The sequence below is a fragment of the Camelus ferus genome, chromosome 21, assembly GCF_009834535.1.
Source record: "Camelus ferus isolate YT-003-E chromosome 21, BCGSAC_Cfer_1.0, whole genome shotgun sequence".
Lineage (NCBI taxonomy): Eukaryota > Metazoa > Chordata > Mammalia > Artiodactyla > Camelidae > Camelus > Camelus ferus.
Genome location: NC_045716.1, coordinates 16,851,015 through 16,868,626, shown reverse-complemented (window position 1 = coordinate 16,868,626; position 17,612 = coordinate 16,851,015). Strand labels below are relative to the sequence as shown.

The 17,612-nt window shown below is 40.7% G+C and overlaps 1 protein-coding gene across 1 annotated transcript in view; it reads left to right on the top strand.

The window, feature by feature from the left end:
- DDR2 (discoidin domain receptor tyrosine kinase 2) overlaps positions 1-17,612 on the top strand; it is an 87,795-nt gene that overhangs the window by 16,548 nt on the left and 53,635 nt on the right. The window contains 1 exon segment of the mRNA XM_006173134.3: positions 9,030-9,138. Coding sequence (XP_006173196.2) covers positions 9,030-9,138 — 109 coding nt within the window.

The following is a 17,612-nucleotide window of genomic DNA, read 5'->3' as shown; positions in this document are numbered from 1 at the left end:
CTTGTGCAAAGAATTATTCTGTAATGTGGATAAACATCTCATGATTTATGAGCTTAGCCAGTTCAGACATTTCTTAAAGTGGGATATCCTTCTTGATCTGCTTCAGAGCAAAAGATGGGTTTTGCTAATAATCAGAGTTGGGGGGAAAAAATGAGAGCTCTACTGTGTGTCAGTTACAGTCACTTCAAAAGGGTTTGGGAGAAGCCGAGGTAACTCAAACTTTCCATTTTGTTAGGGCAGAGATCCTCAGGGCTGCCGGCTCTGCCTGCTTTCCATATTATCACTGAGTGGAAATGATGTGCTGTTTTTTCCAAGTAAGTGCAGTTAACGATCATAGCAACACTTACAAAAGTGTTTCTTTTTATATCTAAATGTATGTCACCTAAATCAATATCCATCTCTCTAGTTATCTATGATGTGTCTGTCTGTCTATCTATCATCCATCTGTAACGCGTGTATTCAGCCCTACCATAAAAAAGAAATAGCCCCTGCAGTGGGGCTTGTGTTTTGGGGCACTGAATGCTGTTCCTCCACCAGGACAGAGAGCTTCACACCCCGAGATCTCTGGGTGTGTGAGCGAGGGGAGAGACCCGAACCTCCTGCTTACCCTTTCTCACTCAGCAGTTCGAAAGTCATTTCAGTGCTCAGTGCCCAAGGTTCCTGGCTCTACCCTCACTCTCTATCCTATTTGAGAGCTAGAGTAAACCTTGTTACTGGGGAAATGGTCTGACTTTTCCCCTCAGCTTTATTAAGATATAATTGACATATAACATTGTGTAAGCTTAAGGTGTACAGTGAGTTGATTTGATACATTTATATAATGCAAAATGATTATCACCATAGCATTAGCTAACATCTTCATCCTGTTTTTTTGTTGTTGTTGTTGTTGTTGTTTGTCTTTTTTTTTTTTTTTTTTTTTTGTGGTGAGAACATGGAAGATCTACTCTTTGGTATAAAGCACAGTATTATTAGCTCTAATCACCATGCTGTACATGAGATTCCCCAGAACTTATTCATCTTATAGCTGGAAGTTTGTACCCTTTGATCAGTATCTCTCCACTGCACCCCCATCCCTGGTAACCGCAACTTAACTGTTTCTCTGAGTTTGGCTTTTTTAGATTCCACATATAAGTGATATCATAAAGTAAGAAATGGTCTGACTCTTTAAGGCAGTTGGACAAGAGGACTGTGGTACTTCCTCAGGTGTGTATAACCTGGACCTTCTAGAGACCCAGGACTGACCAGGAGCAAGCCCTACCTGTAGAATTCTCCCCAGAATGGGATGGCGTCAGGCAGGATGTACTGATGGCTTGCTCTTAAACCATGATGTGGCCCTTACTGTGTTTCAGAAAGAAGCCTCTGGAAGCTCACCCAAGTATAGAGATAATATAAGAAGTTTAATTTTAGATTTTTTTTTAAAAATTCCTGGTAATTTCTGGCTGTGGCTATCACACTCCCATCTGCCTAATCTTCCATTGACTCCCTGGTTTTTCTGATGGCTTTGACCCATGGCCTGCCTAGATCCTGGTGTGGGCAGTCCTGAGATGGAGAGTCAACCATCTCCCACCAGATCAGGGAGGTCCTGAGTCATGGCTCCTTTTGGAGTCAGATTGGAGTGTTCGTCCAGCTGGCTAGGGGAGAGGATTTTTAACTGTGAAGAAGGAAGTGGGTTTTTCATTACAAAGGACATATTCGCTCTGAGCTGCATATTCACTCATGTTCCTTGGAAAATACTGAGCTGTGGGCAAGATAGCACTGGCCATGGTGTCAGAGGGACTGGAAGAGTCTTAACTGTATCTTTTTCTAGTTTGTGACCCAGGCAAGTCAGAATTAATCTGATTTTGATATAGAGAGAAGCAAGGCCCCTAACCTTAAATGACTCCTGGTCTGGCTTGAAAGACAGACAGAACTGTGTATAATTCAGCGTGATGAATGGGAACCAGCAGCCAGACCAGGTAAGCCTGCCTAGGCTGTGGGTGAAGTGAGTTCGGGTCCCACTTTCCTAGTTTGTAAAGGGGGTGGTAATCTCTTCTTTCAGGTTTGTTGTCAGGCTTGATGATCCTGCATTTGTAAGCACTCACTAAGGGGTGAGTGTTCTAAAAAAAGAAAAGCATACGTAGCAATTCTTCACTGTCTTTTGCTTCTACTCTGTATCTGCAAGTTGCATTAACCGATACCCTCTCTCAGTGCCACAGGTGATTCTCAGGTTCACCCCACACTTTGAAACTGTGGGATATACATGGTTGGTTGGAAAGCACCCTTGAGATTCTGACAGACGTCCCCCAGGAATTTTTTTTTTTTTTTTGATCAGAAAAACTAATGTGAATGACATTGACAAGGAACCTATTTTCTTTGTTAAAATCGAAACGTGACAGACAAGGCTAGAGTTTCCTTTTGATCACCATTTCCAGTCTCCCCTGCCAAACACTGCAATCTCTGAGGGAACTGCTGTCATCAGCCTTGCCTTTCAAGGATCCTTGCTCTGTCCTCACATACTACAGTGTGCACTAGATTGGAGCTGGTTATCAGTATGGTGTTTAACTTTGAGATCTTTTATGTATATATTAAAGTATATTAGAGAGAGAGAGAGAGAGAGTGTGTGTGTGTGTGTGTGTGTGTGTTTGTGTGTATGTATCCATAAAAGTATACAGTGTGCTTTACATAAATCTTGCAACCTGCTTGTTCACCTAAGACCATGTAGTGAACATCTACCCATGTAACTACATGTAACTCTGACTCATACTTTTAAACTATTGCATAGTATTTCGTAGTAGGAATATGCCATAGTTTATAACTTTCATTTTTTTCTTTTTTGATAATAGCCAACCTGACTGATGTGAAGTGATATCTCATTGTGGCTTTTATTTGTATTTCCTGATGATTAGCAGTATTAAGCATTTTTTCATATACCTGTTGGCCATTTGTATGTTTTCTTTGGAGAAATGTCTATTGAAGTCATTACATTAGCCCATTTTAAGGGATTTCATTAGTTTTTTTTTTTTTTTGCTATTGATTTATAGGAATTCCTTATATATTTTGGATATTAATCACCAGATATATGGTTTGCAAACGTTTTCTCCTATTCTGTAGGTTGCCTTTTCATTCTGTTGATTGTCTTGCTTGCTGTGTATAAGCTTTGCAGTTTGATGTCATTTCACTTGTTTATTTTTGTTTTTGCTGCCTGTGCTTTCGGTGTCGTATCTGTGTAGTCATTGCCAAGACCACTGTCACGAAGCTTTCCCCCTTTATCTTCTTCTAGGAGTTTTAAAGTTTCAGGTCTTACATTTAAGTTTTTAACCCCCGTTGATTTGATTTTTGTGTATATGATAAGATAAGGGTTCAATTTCATTCTTTTGCATGTGAATATCTAACTTTTTAACACTATATAAGAGACTCCTTTTCTCTATTATCTGTTCTTGGCACTCTTCTTGGAGATCAGTTGGCCACAGCCTCTATGGGAAGCATTATGGAGATTTTTCAAATATTAAATATAGGACTACCATATCACCCAGAAATCCCACTTCTGGGTGTTTATCCAAAATAATTGAAATCAGGATCTTGAAGAAATACTAGCACTCCCATGTTCATTATAGCGTTATTCACAATAGCCAAGATGTGGAAACAACTTAAATGTCCTAAGACAAGTGAACAGATAAAGAAAATGTGGCTTATACATACAACGGAATATTACAGCCTTAAAAAATAAGCAAATGCTGCAATACGTAACAACATTATGAACCTTGAGACATTATGTTGAGGGAAATAAGGAGCCACAGAAAGACAAATACCTCATGATTCCACTTATATTAGGGATCCAAAATAGTCAAATTCATAGAATGAAGGAGCAGAGCAGCAGGTGCTAGAGGCTGAGGGGAGGGGGAAATGGAGAGTTACTCATCAACAGGCATGAAGTTTCAGCTGAGCAAGACGAGTGAGTTCTAGAGATCTGATGTACAGTAACTGTGTTGTGCACTTCAAACTTTGTTAAGAGGGTAGATCCTGTATTAAATGCTTCTTACCACAATAAAATAAAATTTAAAAACATATTGCAAAGCACTTTTTTGTGCCCACCTCATTGTACACATAATGTTAAATCTTTCTCTAGGGTAAATAATAAAAAATGGAATTAGATCAGGGTCTGTGTGCATTTTTTAATTTAAGTTATCCTCTAATTTATATGCCCAGTGGCAGAGTATGAGAGTATCTATTTTCCCACAGTGTTGCCTGATTTCATAGTTTCACACTTAATTTTTTTGCTAAGCTGATGGATAAAATTGGTGTTCAACCACGGCTTTGGTGTTTGTCATTCTGATTCTAGTACGCTCGTTGAGTACTTTTAGATGTTCACCGGTGTTATATTGTTTCCTCTGTTAAATGCTTTTTATTTACTTGGCCCATTGTCTAGTGGCTTTTAAAGAATGATTTATAGAGATTCTTTATGTATGCCAGAAAAATACGTTACACATTATTTTGGTCTAAAATTTCAAATATTTATCTTAGTGACCTGCTTGTCTGTTAAGTTATGATGTCTTTCATTTCAAAGATGTTTTGAATTTTGTTGAAAAATGTATCAGTTCTTTTCACTTGCTAATTTTGCTTTTTATGTCTTACTTATGCAGGTCTTCCTTTAGCTCACAGCAGATTCTCAGCATTTTCTAGAAATACTTTTATAGTTCTGATTTTACATTTTGGACTCTATTTTGGCGGGGGCAGTGTGAACATACCTTTCTTTGTTTTTGAAAAGGCTGTTGAATCACCTGAAACTTTTCACCAATGCTAAATGCCCCTTTTCTCATATAGAAAGTTCCTACTTATATATGTGAGTCTTTTCTTGTATATATGAGTATTGCCCATTCTCTTCATTGTTCTGTTTATTTCTTTGCCAATTCCATATTCAGAGGGGTCTTTCCTGACCGTCTTAACCTGAAATGGCCCTCATTCACTCGTCGTCACATTGCTACATTTTATTGTCTTCATGGTACATATGTCTCTTTAGATTTCTTATTTATTTGCTTGTTTGCTTATATATTATAAGCACCACAATCGCAGGAGTCTTCTCTGCCTTTTTTAGCACCTAGAACAACATGTACGAGACTTTTGGAAAAATCGTTGCTGTATGAATGAATGACAGCCAGTGACTTGACAGGGGGTATATGCATTTTGAGTTTTATTTTTAAGGTTGAATACACTTTTCTGTTGAAGGAGATTGTACTATTAACCAAAGAAGTGGGTAGAGAAGGGCCTTCCATCTTCTTGAAATTCTTTCATGTATATTTATGGGTTCTGTTCACATGTCATATTGCTTAAGTATTGAACCCTTGGGAAGATTTATTCAAAGAGGCAGAAAAGAGTGCTGTCTAGTTATCATAAGCTTTGGGGATACTTCCTTTTAGGATATGGAATTTAGAACGGCCAGATGCAATCACTGAATATGTGGCTGAAGACAATCATTAATTCATTCTGCAACTGTTTGTCTCGCACTCTGGTAAGTGCTGAAAATGCAATGAGTACAGTAAGCATGGGGTTTGCGGGGGTGCAGACACTAACTAGACAACCACAGTGATGGATACATAATTAGAAACTATGATCACTTCTATGTAGAAAAATTATAAAATGCTTTCAGTGCTCGCACAATCAGGAAGGTCAGAGAATATTTCACTAAGGAAGTGACCACTGAATGGGGATTTGAACTGGACAAAGAGAGGAAAGGAACTTTTTGACAGAGGTCCTGGGGCAGTAGGAAATGGAAGAAGTCTGAATGTGACCGAAGTTGAAAGGTGGAGCAGGAGTTTAGCTCTGGTGAGGTAGGCAGAGGCCAGATTAAAGGAGTGTGTGGTATGATGATAAGCAAAAATGAAAACAGAACAAAGAACAACAGAACAACCTAAGTGGACTTTGGAGTAATACAAACCCTGGGTTCGTGTGTGAGCCTGTCAACTGTGTAACCACATCAGTTTCACCTCTTCCTCCTCAGTTACCTTATTGATGAGAACAACCCTCATTGGGTTACTGTGAATATTACATGAGATAGTCCTGGGCACGTGTTAGATGTACATGGTGTAGCTATAGTACTTCTAGGCTTATTGATGGTTCTTTTGTGTTTGTTAGCTGCTGGACATCCTAATTTTAAGTAAACAAAGCAGAAATAACCACTGGTATTGGAGATTCACAGCCTGAAACCAAGTAACAGTTTCAAAAAGGAAATTCAGTCAACCCTTTCTAGCAACTTGTAAGTTCTGGTTAGTTCAGTTAAAAACCGTTTTTGAGCACCTACTTTGTACAAGAGATAAAGTATTCTTTTGGAATTACGAGAATGAGCCATTTTGAAGCTAATGATGAAATGGATAATTTTAGAACAATGTTATGGAGGACCTAATAGAAGCAAATTCAATGTGTGAAGGGAATGAGGTGTAGGAGACATTCCTTGAAGAAGGAACTTCCCTCTGGGGAAGGTTATGGAGGGGAGAAAGTAATGGCAGAAAACCCACAAGGAGGTAATTGTAGGACTGTTCTTCAAAAGGCTTCTAGGAGAGGGTGGCTTGCCAAGGCAGTGCTCACAAGGCTGAATGGCTGCTCACAAGGAGCTCAGGCCTTTGTAGAAGGACATCCTGGATCATGGCTGTGGGCTAGCGCGAGACTACAGCCAAGACCAGTGTCTCCAAGGCCGGCCTGTGTGTTTCTTTTTCTAAGCGTGTTTGTTTGTGGACTCATTTATGGAAACACAGTGGTCCTGCTGTTGGCAGTGAGTAGGCACCGAGACATATAAAAATCCAAATCAGTGCCATGAAACTATGCCCATCACCCTTTGAGGTCTGTGGTCACTTACCCCTGCTCCCTTCCTTGGGGCCACTTTAAGTCTTTTGTGTTTGGTTAATTTTGGTTTCATCCTCTTCAGGCAGAACTATTTGAATACCTTTTTTTCCCCTTACCACTTTGGGTGGGTCAGAGTTCAACTGCTTAGAAAACACTATAGAAAGCTTCTGCTTCCTCAAAAGAATATCTTCGCTATGTCATCCTGTTATTTACTACATTCCAGTTATTGCCCATTAAAATCTTATTCATCCTTCAAGAATCTGATCAGGCACTGATCTCCTCATGGAACCTTCTCTCATCACCCCAGCTTCAAGGAATTTCATCTCCCTTTATAATTTTGTATTACGTATTTTTTCTAATGGTGGATCCAACACTTGTCGATTATTATTGTCACCTAGAAGAAACTTTCTTTTTTAATAAACTTTTTATTCTTGAACAGTTTTATATTTATAGAATCATTGCAAGGATGGTACACACAATTCCTATTTACCCAATACTCAGTTTTCCATATTATTAACATCTTACATTAGTATAGTACATTGGTCATAGTTAATGAACCAATTATAATATGTTATTATTAACTGAAGTCTATGCTTTATTCAGATTTCCTCAGTTTTCCCCAGTGTCCTTTTTCTGTTCCAGGATCCCATCCAGGATGTCACATTACACTTATTTGTCGTGTCTTCTTAGGCTCCCTTAGCTGTGACAGTTTTGGGACTTTCTAGTCTTTGGTGACCATGACAGTACTGAGGATAATGCATCAGGAACTTTGTAGACTGTCCCTCAGTTGGGATCTGTCTGATGGTTTCCTCATGAATAGACTGGAGTAGTGGGTTTTGGGGAGAAAGACCTCAGAGACTGCCATTTTCATCACATCGTATCAAGGATACACACTTATCAAAGTTGATGCTAATCTTGATCACCTGACCTGAGGTAGTGTTTGTTATGTTTCTCTACTGAAAGGTTACTTTCTCCATTTCCATACTATACTCTGGAAGAAAATCACTCTGTGCAGCTCACACTTAAGGAGTAGGGTGTGGGGCGTAGGAGGGGTGGTTATGCACCACCTCTTTAGGAGCAGAGAGTATCTCCATAATTTATTTAGAATTATTTTGCAAGGAAAATTTGTCTATCCTTTCCCATTTATTTATTCAATCATTTATTTATCTCACTGTAAATATTTTATATGTGAGTTATAATCCAGTACTGCTTTATTTTGTTGCTTAAATTTGTTGCAGCTTTGGCCATTGGGAACTCTTTCTGTTGGCTTTTGCATTCCTTTGACATGTCCCCATCTTTTTTTTTTTTTTTTTTTTTTTTTTTTTGGTATGTGTACTTTCTCAATTTGAGGCACTAAAATATTCTCTATGCTTATCTGGCACTAAAAGATGCTCCAAAATCGTCTGTCCCAGCTCTGGGATCAGCAGTTTCTCCAAGGAGCTCTGGTTCCTTTTATTGGAGAATGGTATTAGAAATCAAGATCTGGGCACTAGGTTTGCTCGTTGCTCTTGAGTGTCATTATTTCTGGACCCTTTTAGCTGATATAGCAAGGAGATAGATATATGTGTGTGTGCTAACCTGTGTACCCACGTATCTATAAATATTTCCATATGTAGCCATCTATATCTCTATTAAACTAAACGAGTTCATACTGATGTCTCAACTCTAATCCATTACCACATGGATTATACTGGGGGAACCTAAAAATACAGAATCCCAGGTACCACTCCAGAGCTAATAAATTAGGATAAATATTGACCTTGCATGTTCTGAAAGGCAAGCACATTAACATCATTGAATGTTTTTCTTGGTTTCATACTGGAATCAATGTCAAAATTATGAAAGCATCATAAACATAAGCTTTACTTTATCACCGTTGACAATTTGGGTAAGTATCTATCTTAGTAAAACTTTGTTACCTGCCTGTAGTTTTGTTCATTTTAATTCCATGAGTGCATGGTCTAATAAGAGTTTGAAAATTCTTGTCTTACATAACTATTGAATGTCTCAGAGTTTTAAAATTCTTCTATTATGTGACTATTGAATGGCCCATTCAACTATCAAAGTCTATAATTTGAAGTTCTAAATATAGAAATGAACACTGTAAGAACACAAAGATAATTGTGCAACTTGTGTTCCTTCATGTTAACAGTATCTGCCTCACTCATTTCCTCTGCTTCTCTTTCTTGTTTTCCTGCATTTTTGCTGGGCTGCAGGCTCCAGTTCCAACACCATCTTCTGAGATGATCCTGATTCCCAGAATGCCCTCGGTGCTGCTCCTGCTGCTGCCTATCTTGGGTTCTGCAAAAGCTCAGGTTAATCCAGGTAACACAGCCATTGCTCAGCCACATGCTGGAAGACCAGCTCAACATGCAAAGCCAACAGTGTTTACGCTGGGAAGGGCACTGCTAAGGGGTCCAAAGGGTCATTCCCCCTTCCCTCCCCTTTAACTTAATGTCCATGGTAAAACATGGCCATAGTAGGAACAGAAATTAATATACTCTCTATATAACATATTGAATATTGTGAAAGGGCTTCTTATATGGAGTAGAGTGGAGTGAAAGGAAAATTTTTTTAAATAGGAGGTGGAAGAAGCAACCATTTGCTTTTGCATCTGCTGGAAAACAGAAGGAGAGACTTTGTAGATGCCTTGGAGAATTTCTGTAGATTGGTTTTCCAGTTATTTTTGGCTGGTTAAGGCTTGTATTTTGCTTGGATGTCATAGTATGCTTTTGGGACCCTGGTCTTATAGTATCTCAGGCAGTTTCTCTTTCCTACAGGGAGTGGCCATGCTCAAAAATAGTTATGTTAGTCCCCTCTTCCCAACTTTTTTATTACATATGTATTTTAACTTTAAACTGAAGTATATAGTTGTATCACTTGTCTATTACCACAGTAATGCCACTTAACAACCCATGCAAAGTTGGTGATTCAGATTAGTCTTGGTTGGACTGTTCTTCTGGTCTCTGGATTCATGCATGTATCTGGGAATCAGCCGGTTATTTACTGGCTCATCAAGGATAACCTTGGCTCTGATGACTGGGGAAATTTCACTCTGCTCTCCTCCAGCAGATTAGCATAGATAAGTTTTAATGGAAATTACACAGGAAGAGCAGACGGGAAAACATGCTGCATTTTTCAAGTCCCTGCTTAAATCATGTTTGCTGAGATCTCATTGGCTGAAGCAAGTCACATGGCTAAGCCCAGAGCCAGAGTGAGAGGGCACAAAAAATTACACAGGGAAGGTTGAACACAGGGAAGTGTGATAGATTGGAGTCGTTTTTTTCATTTTGCCACGAATATGTGTATGGCACAAGTGGTCCACGTGATGACTTGTACACACTGAGCACGTCCACCTAAGCAGTGTTCAGATTAGGAACCAGAGCTGTGTCAGCACTTCAGAAGCTCTCCTCCTGCTCTCTTCCCCACCCTCACCGGAAGGGTAGTCATTATTCTGATTTCTGACGACATAAATTAGTTTTGCCTGTTCTTGTACTTTATGTAAGTGGAATCAGAGGACGCGTAAGTACTCTTTTGTGTCTGGCTTCTTCCATTCAACATTGTGTTTCTGATGTACATCCAAGTCATTCCATGCAGTTGGTGACTATTTTTTTTCATTGTTATATAATATTATTTTGTTTGAATATTTTATTTATCCAGTCTACCGTGGATGGAAGTTTGGATCATTTACAGTTTGGGCTCATTATGAACAAAGCTCCTACAATCCTTCTCGTAAAGGTCTTTTGATAGAGGCATATACTCAGCCCTTCTGGGTACATACCTAGAAGTGCAATTGCTTGGCTATATGTTGTGTATGATCTGTTTTTCTTCAAACTGCCAAGGAGTTTTCCAAAGTGATTTTTACCAACGGCCCACCCCTGGCAGTGTATGAGAGTCCAGGACTCCATCCATGAATTTGGATTCCCGAGGGCATTTTCATTTCCTCCTTTTCATATGGCACGGGCATGCGTTTGTGAAATGCTCACCGTCTTCCCCTCACAAAAATTCCACTTCCATGAGATATTCTTTATACTGTCACAGGGTATAATCAAAACACCTTAAAAATCAATGCTCAATTAGTTAAATAAATTCAGTGCCTTATTACTTTCTTTTTTTGTTTGTTTTTGGGGGGAGGAAGAAAATTAGGTTTATTTATCTTTATGTATTTATTCTTTAACAGAGGTACCAGGGATCGAACCCAGCACATCGTGCATGCTAGGCAGGTGCTCTACCATTTGTTGGTGCATCTCAGATCTGAACTTTGACACCATTGTTTCATTTTTCTGCTTTGTGCTATTCTCACCTAGTTGAAGTTTGGTTGCGTCCTAGTACGTTTAATAAGCCATTTAACAAGTGTCATTCTCTTCTGCTCTGGTCTCCAAGGAAGAGTCGGTAAAAGTGCACAAATGGTAGGATGTTTTGATGCTAGGCTCACTCATGGAGCCTGGTATGACATGAGGATATCCTCATGACATGACTAAGCCAAGAGAGCTAGCCTTATGTGTTAGACAGCACTGCTGGAGCCCTGGAGCAGGAGACAGGCAGTTATCTGTAGAACATTTCTCCCTCTGTTCCTGGCATCAACTATTTCTATCGGCTCTTTCTGCTGAGGAAAAAGAAATAAAGGTCTTGACTTGCAAAACTCTTTAAAGGAACATGGAATGTTTGAGGTGTGTTGAAGGCATAGTCCTTCTCTCTTCCATTTCTTGTATTTCACTAAGTTAAGCTGGGGCCAGGCAGTGGGAAGCTGTGATTGGTGAGTCTAGTCACAAGGCTTCGGGCTTATGGAGGATTGTGACTGGCACAATGATGGACATGGGGTAGGTACATAATAAATGCAGTTAATTTAAGGGTGACTTTTCAGAAGTCCTTACTGATGTTACTGAAAGACTGAAAGTAAAAAAGTAAATTCTTGCCAGTTAGATTTCTGTCCTCCACAGGCTGGCCGTATGGCATAAATAAGTGAAATGTTGGAGTTAAATCAGGAGACCTGGGTTATAAACAAATCTTATACACAGTCATTGTTAAAATATTGTTGAATGACTGAATTGTTGTTAAATATAAATAAATTATGATAAATTACATATGTTATAAATTATATAAATGTTAAATTATGAATTGTTAAAATATTGAAATATATTTTAATTGATTATTAAGTGCAAATACTGTTTGGCAGATAGTAACTGGGCTAAGCATTAAATTCAATTACCGTATAAAGTCTAAAACAAATATTGATTTAAGCTCATTTTGAACATTTCACCATGAGCATTGGTCAGTGAGCCTTCTGTCTTAATATGATGGATTCATAATAAGGATATTGAATATGTATAAGTTTTAATCTAGAGAAATCAGCAGATGCCAACAGGGGGTGACTAATGTTGATATACAGAGAAATTCTCTATAGTTTGAGAGCATGAGTCTCCTGCAGGTGCCACCCCCATGGAGGCAGCAGCATAGTGCTCATGTGACATAGGTCAAGGTCTGATGGCAGTGGGGCTGTCGGCTCTCTGGTCTATAGCACTGGAGCTTTGAAAGTGGCAGCAAAGCAGGTGGTGGGTCAGGTGATGTTAGTGGCATTTCCAGTAAGAGCAGTGTTGAAACTGGCACTGTCACGAGGGGCTGCAATGGAAGCTGTGCAAGTCCATGTGGGAAATACTGGCATACAGGTGTGTGTACATGGTCTGGAAGTGTGGGCAGTACGCCTCCCCATCTTCCAGCTGCAGCAGTGCATCAGGGATTGGCACCTACTGACTGTCAATTCAAGTAGGAAGTCATTGGAAAAGTCTGAGGCAGTCCCCTCTGTCAAAATCATGGCTCAGGAGTATCATTTAGCTATTGGCATCTGCCTCAAAGAATTGCACCAACAATTTCTGAAAAGCATCTCTACAAATCAACAAAAAAATTGGATGTTACTAGAACATTCTAATGAATGGTTTGCAGTTCACTTGGAAAATAATATTTAACCCACTTGGAAAATTATTTTGAGAACAACCCTAGTTACAATCCTGGCTTGGTCATACATTAGTTGTATGACACAGAGTATGTCGTTATACTTCTCTTTGCACTTCCTTAATCCTTTCACCAGCAGTGAGATGAAGTTGGATGAGATAATCTGTGAGACCCTTTGTCACAAATTTACTGTAATTTGGTGGTGTGGGAGCTTTGCTGTCCAGATTGGAAGATATTGATGGGCTCTGGGCTTGGAAAGAGGGTCCCTGAACTTGCGTGGCTGTTCTTCGTAAGAAAGACCATTTGTTCCCAACACCCTGCCACTTCCCAGGCTCAGGGATCTAAAGTCTGAATGTCTTGAGAACCTTGACTTTGAGGCTAAGCACATAGGAGTTAGCTGAGGAATATTTTTCTAATTTAAAGCCTAAAATGCTCCCTCGTGACAGGTTGAAACCCTGCCACAGCCTCGCCTGCAGGAGCTTCATTGTACCACAAGCCACCTGCTCTAGGGCATTTTTTTTCTCTAGAGGTGGGTCCAAGAAGAAGCCTCTTAAACAGAAGAAATAGCATCTGCAAGGTCTAGGAGGGAGGGAGGGTACATGGTAGGCTGCCTGGAGGAGGGTGATGAGTGAGGGACCCAAAGGGGCAGCTTTCCATCCTCCTGTAGAGTCCATTAGTCAAGGACCCTCTTGCCCAACTTGGGCTGAGGCTCCTGGACTTAATGGAAGAGCCGAGGACCTCCATGGGGTAGAGAAGTCTCCAGACTCCACAATGAAGTACAGAATACGCCAAGCTATTATAGCTGTTTGATCAGCCACCAGGGTCAGTCTTCTCCACGGGGTATAAAATCAGTGTTTCAGTGGCCATTGAGCACCCAGAAACACACAGATTTCCAGGTGGGAGAATGGATGTAAGTAACCTGTTAAGAGCACAGGGGCAGTTGGTGCCACTCTCCTGACTTGGTTCATGACAACTCCTTGCACTTGGAAAAGGGAGAAATACCCCATTCTCCCCAACAGGCAGCCCAGGCATTGAGGATCCATGGTGGAGAGCCAGGGCAGGGCAGTGCTGGGACTTCCCACTTCCATTCTGCATTTTTCCCTTGTGGGAAGTAGGCAGCTTGTAGCAGTTCAGAGCCCTGCGGTGAGGATGTCCTCCTTTGGTGTCTAGAATGTTCCCACTTTGAAAGGAGAAACAAAGACACTAAGGGATTGGGGTTCAGAGGGGAGTTCTTCTCCTGATGACTCCAAATTTATTTTATGTTCATCACATTTTTTTTTAAGCATCGATATTCAGTGAGTTCTTAGGGTTTAGGGACCTAGAATTCTAGGCTATTCATGTTGCAATGGACCTTAGAGATACTTAAGTCCTTCTTCCTCATGTTACCGGTAAAGGAACTGGTTGTCGAAGTGGGTGAGTGGTTTGTCCATGACCGCACACAAAGCTAGTGGTAAAGCAGGGACTCATGGCTCCTGTTTCCCTGCCCAGTTTCCTTCCATCAGATACCCACCCCACTGGGAGCCAGTTGATGAAATTACCTTTCCCCAATAATCATGTATAGCTGTGCAGCCTTATGGTTTCCTTTCTGCAAATTCCAATGTGCATTTATGGAGGTGAGAGGTAGTTTGGGTTTGAAGGTCAGCCTGAGGCCAAGGAATGGAGAAAGCCCACAGGATCATGTAGGATGCACTCTTGGAACCTTGGTCTCACTAGCACACTCAGCAAGCAAGGCTAAAGCCAGAAGCCCTTCAGGACTGACTCGGCCTTGCAAAGAAACCAAAAAGCACTAGAGATGCTCTGGTTCCCTTCTGCACAGAGTTTGTCTCCCACCAAGGCTGATACTTGCTACTTTACCTACATACATTTACCAACTGGAAAATCACTTTTGTTTCCTTGGGTTCTCATCATTCATGCCCTCAGAGATGTGCTGAGAGGGTTTATTAATGAGAATGTGGTGCTAGTTCCGGGTTTCCAAAACCAGGCCTGAGGTGCTAAGGCTGAGTGTGTGTGTGTGTGTGTGTGTGTGTGTGTGTTTGCAGCATGTGTGTGTTTGTATGGCCTGAGAAGGGTCCGCAGGAGGAGATAAAAAGGCTGGGAAGAGACCTCCCTGGTTGAATTTCTCTTAAGTGAGCAGTGCTAGCTGCTGCCCAGATTGGCTGTTTCTTGCTTTTGTGTTTGTTTGTCAAGTCTAGCCTGAGAGTGGCCTCTGGTATCCTTCCTGCCAGTAAACGGATCTTTCTCTGGGGATAACAGAAACTCATTTGCCCCTTAAGCACTCACTTGTGCCAAATGGGGGAGAAGAGAATGCAAGTTTCAAATGGTAGCAACTAATATTTAATGAGAGCTTAACATATTCCTGGTACCATTCTAAGTAGTGTCGACAAATTTAATCTTCACAATCATCTTATGAAGTTGGTCGTCTCATGATTCCAGTTTCACAGAGGGGAAACTGAGGCATAGAAACATTAAGTAACTCACTCAAGGTCATTAACCTAGCCAAGTGGCAGAGCTGGGATGTGGTCCACCTCTGGCCAACCTGTTTTCCACCTCTGTGCTCTAATCACCTCCTGGAATGTTAGACTCACAGGATGTTTGTGCTGCTCAGTCGCATCAAGTCCCCAGTGTCATGCTGTTGAGATACTGAAGGTATGATAGTGAGCCAGAGATAAAGGATTGGCCAGGCTGGGTGAAAAGAGGAAGGGAGAATATTTAAGCTTAAGTAAAGGCACAGAGATGTAAAAAGCAAAACAAGAGTGTGGAGATGGTTGTTGCTGAAGGGTCGAAGGGCAAAGATGAGGTTAAGGTGGCACCAAAATCAGGAGCCACTTCATTTTGGGATCCTCAGTATGTGACAAGTGCTTTCCAATCAAGGCTTTGCCTTTACCCAGTGATAACAAAATACCACGCCATGTCCTCCGTCCCAGGATGCATGTTCCCTTTGCTGTAAGGTTTCAACCAGTCCTGGATCAGGACATCACAAAATTTAAGCAGGCAATAAGCCTCTCTGGGCCCTCTTTCCAGATTGTTCCCCAAATTGGTGGTTCTTCTTGACCCTACGTTCACGCTGCAGACAGTGTGGGGAGTATGTCTGACCAAGCTCAGTGTGATGACAACCTAGGTGGTGAATGGACCATGGCAATGGAAATTAAGAGATTTAAATTCTGGTTCCAGCTCGGTCATTATCCATCTTTTGACTTTAGGTAAATCTCTGTGCCTTACTTTGCTCACATATTAAATGGGAAGCATAAACTCTGCTTTCTGCACTTCATAGTGTTCCTGTAGAGGGACCAAATGAGGTAGCAGACATCAATGGGATTTGAAAGTTATATGCAGATATCAAGGGTTGTGATTTGTTACTTTTGGAAAAGAAGGAAATTAAAATAACCCAAACGCTATAAAACAATAGTTTCTATCAAGCAGAGGAAAGAGAAAGGGCTCATTAGTGACTATTACGGTCCCTTGTGGTCTCCAAAAGAGACTCAAGTTACCTTTGGGGAATGAGGGGTTCTATCAACCCCGACCTCTGGCCATCCTGACTCCAAGAGATGCAGGGCCCTGTGCCCAGGGCAAGCAAATCTATGACAGTGTGTTTTTTCTGGGGAGAACAGTCTGATTGTTGACTTAGCTCTTGGTCCTAGCCAGCAGGCCTCTAAAGAGTGTGGATGTGGCAAGATAGGCCTCCCAGGATTTTTTGGTGGTTTGGACACTGAATACATAGTAAAGTAAAGTAAAAGTTAAGACATTCAAAACAATGAGGTTTTTTTTTTTTTTTCCTGGCTTAAGTGGGAGGTTATGAATTGTTTAAAAATATAAAACTTTTTTTTTCTGCTTCATAGATATTTATGACTTTGGCCATTGTCTTCTTTAGTGTGGTGATGACCTCATGTGTACTCATGACCAGCACCTGTTACAGTGCTTGGCTTATGTAGGAAATTGATAAATGTTTGAGGAATAAGGAGAAGGCGGGAAAGAAGGGAAGTCAAGAAGCTCCCTGGTTTCTCTGTGTTTCTTTTTTTTTTTGCTACAAAAAAGGATATAAATCATTCCATGTGAGACTTGATCTGGCGATGTCAGGAAGCTAAGGAGGGGACATAGAATATCCTCCCTTTAAATGGTGGGGGGGGGCTAAGTAGGAGGATGATGGACTGACGTTCCCTGAGCTGCAGCTACTCACGTAAAGAGCAAAGAGGTCCAGCCTCCGGCGTCCGAGGGCTGGGAGAGCCCTTCCCCTGGCAAAGGTGGAGCAGCCTCTGTGCTTATTCCTAAAAGCCTAAGGTCTCCCTGCTTTGACCTATCGGCAGAACATTTTAGCAGTTACAAATAATGGGGGAAAATGTGTTTAAATCCACCCAGATTTGTGTAAAGTTCTTACCGTTGGCATTTCAAAGGAAGAATTCAGATTTAATCTTTTGGGTGCTAGAAGCAATGGTCAGGGGTCTAACAGTGAAGTGTATCTTCTATGTAAAAGCATTGCTAACTTGAGACGTGATTTATCCTGGCACAGAGGGAACCTTGGCTGTGGGGATAGGCTAAATCCACCTTGAGAGAGCTACAATATTAATTGGTTTATTTTTAGTAGGTTAGACCAATATTCAGGACTTTGTTACAGCTTTTTTTTTTTAATTGAAGAACTTGTTCAGTAGTGATGGATAGCTGTACTATTACCACCACCACCACCACCACCACCAGCAGCACCACCCCCAATGATGGTAGCAACAACATGATGTATCTTTGGCTACTAGCTGTGTTCTTGATTAAATAAAATTAATCCTTAATTTCTCTTATGAGCATAAATCTGAATTCCTCTCTTGAAATGCCAAGAGTAAGAAATTTATAAAAATTTGGGTATA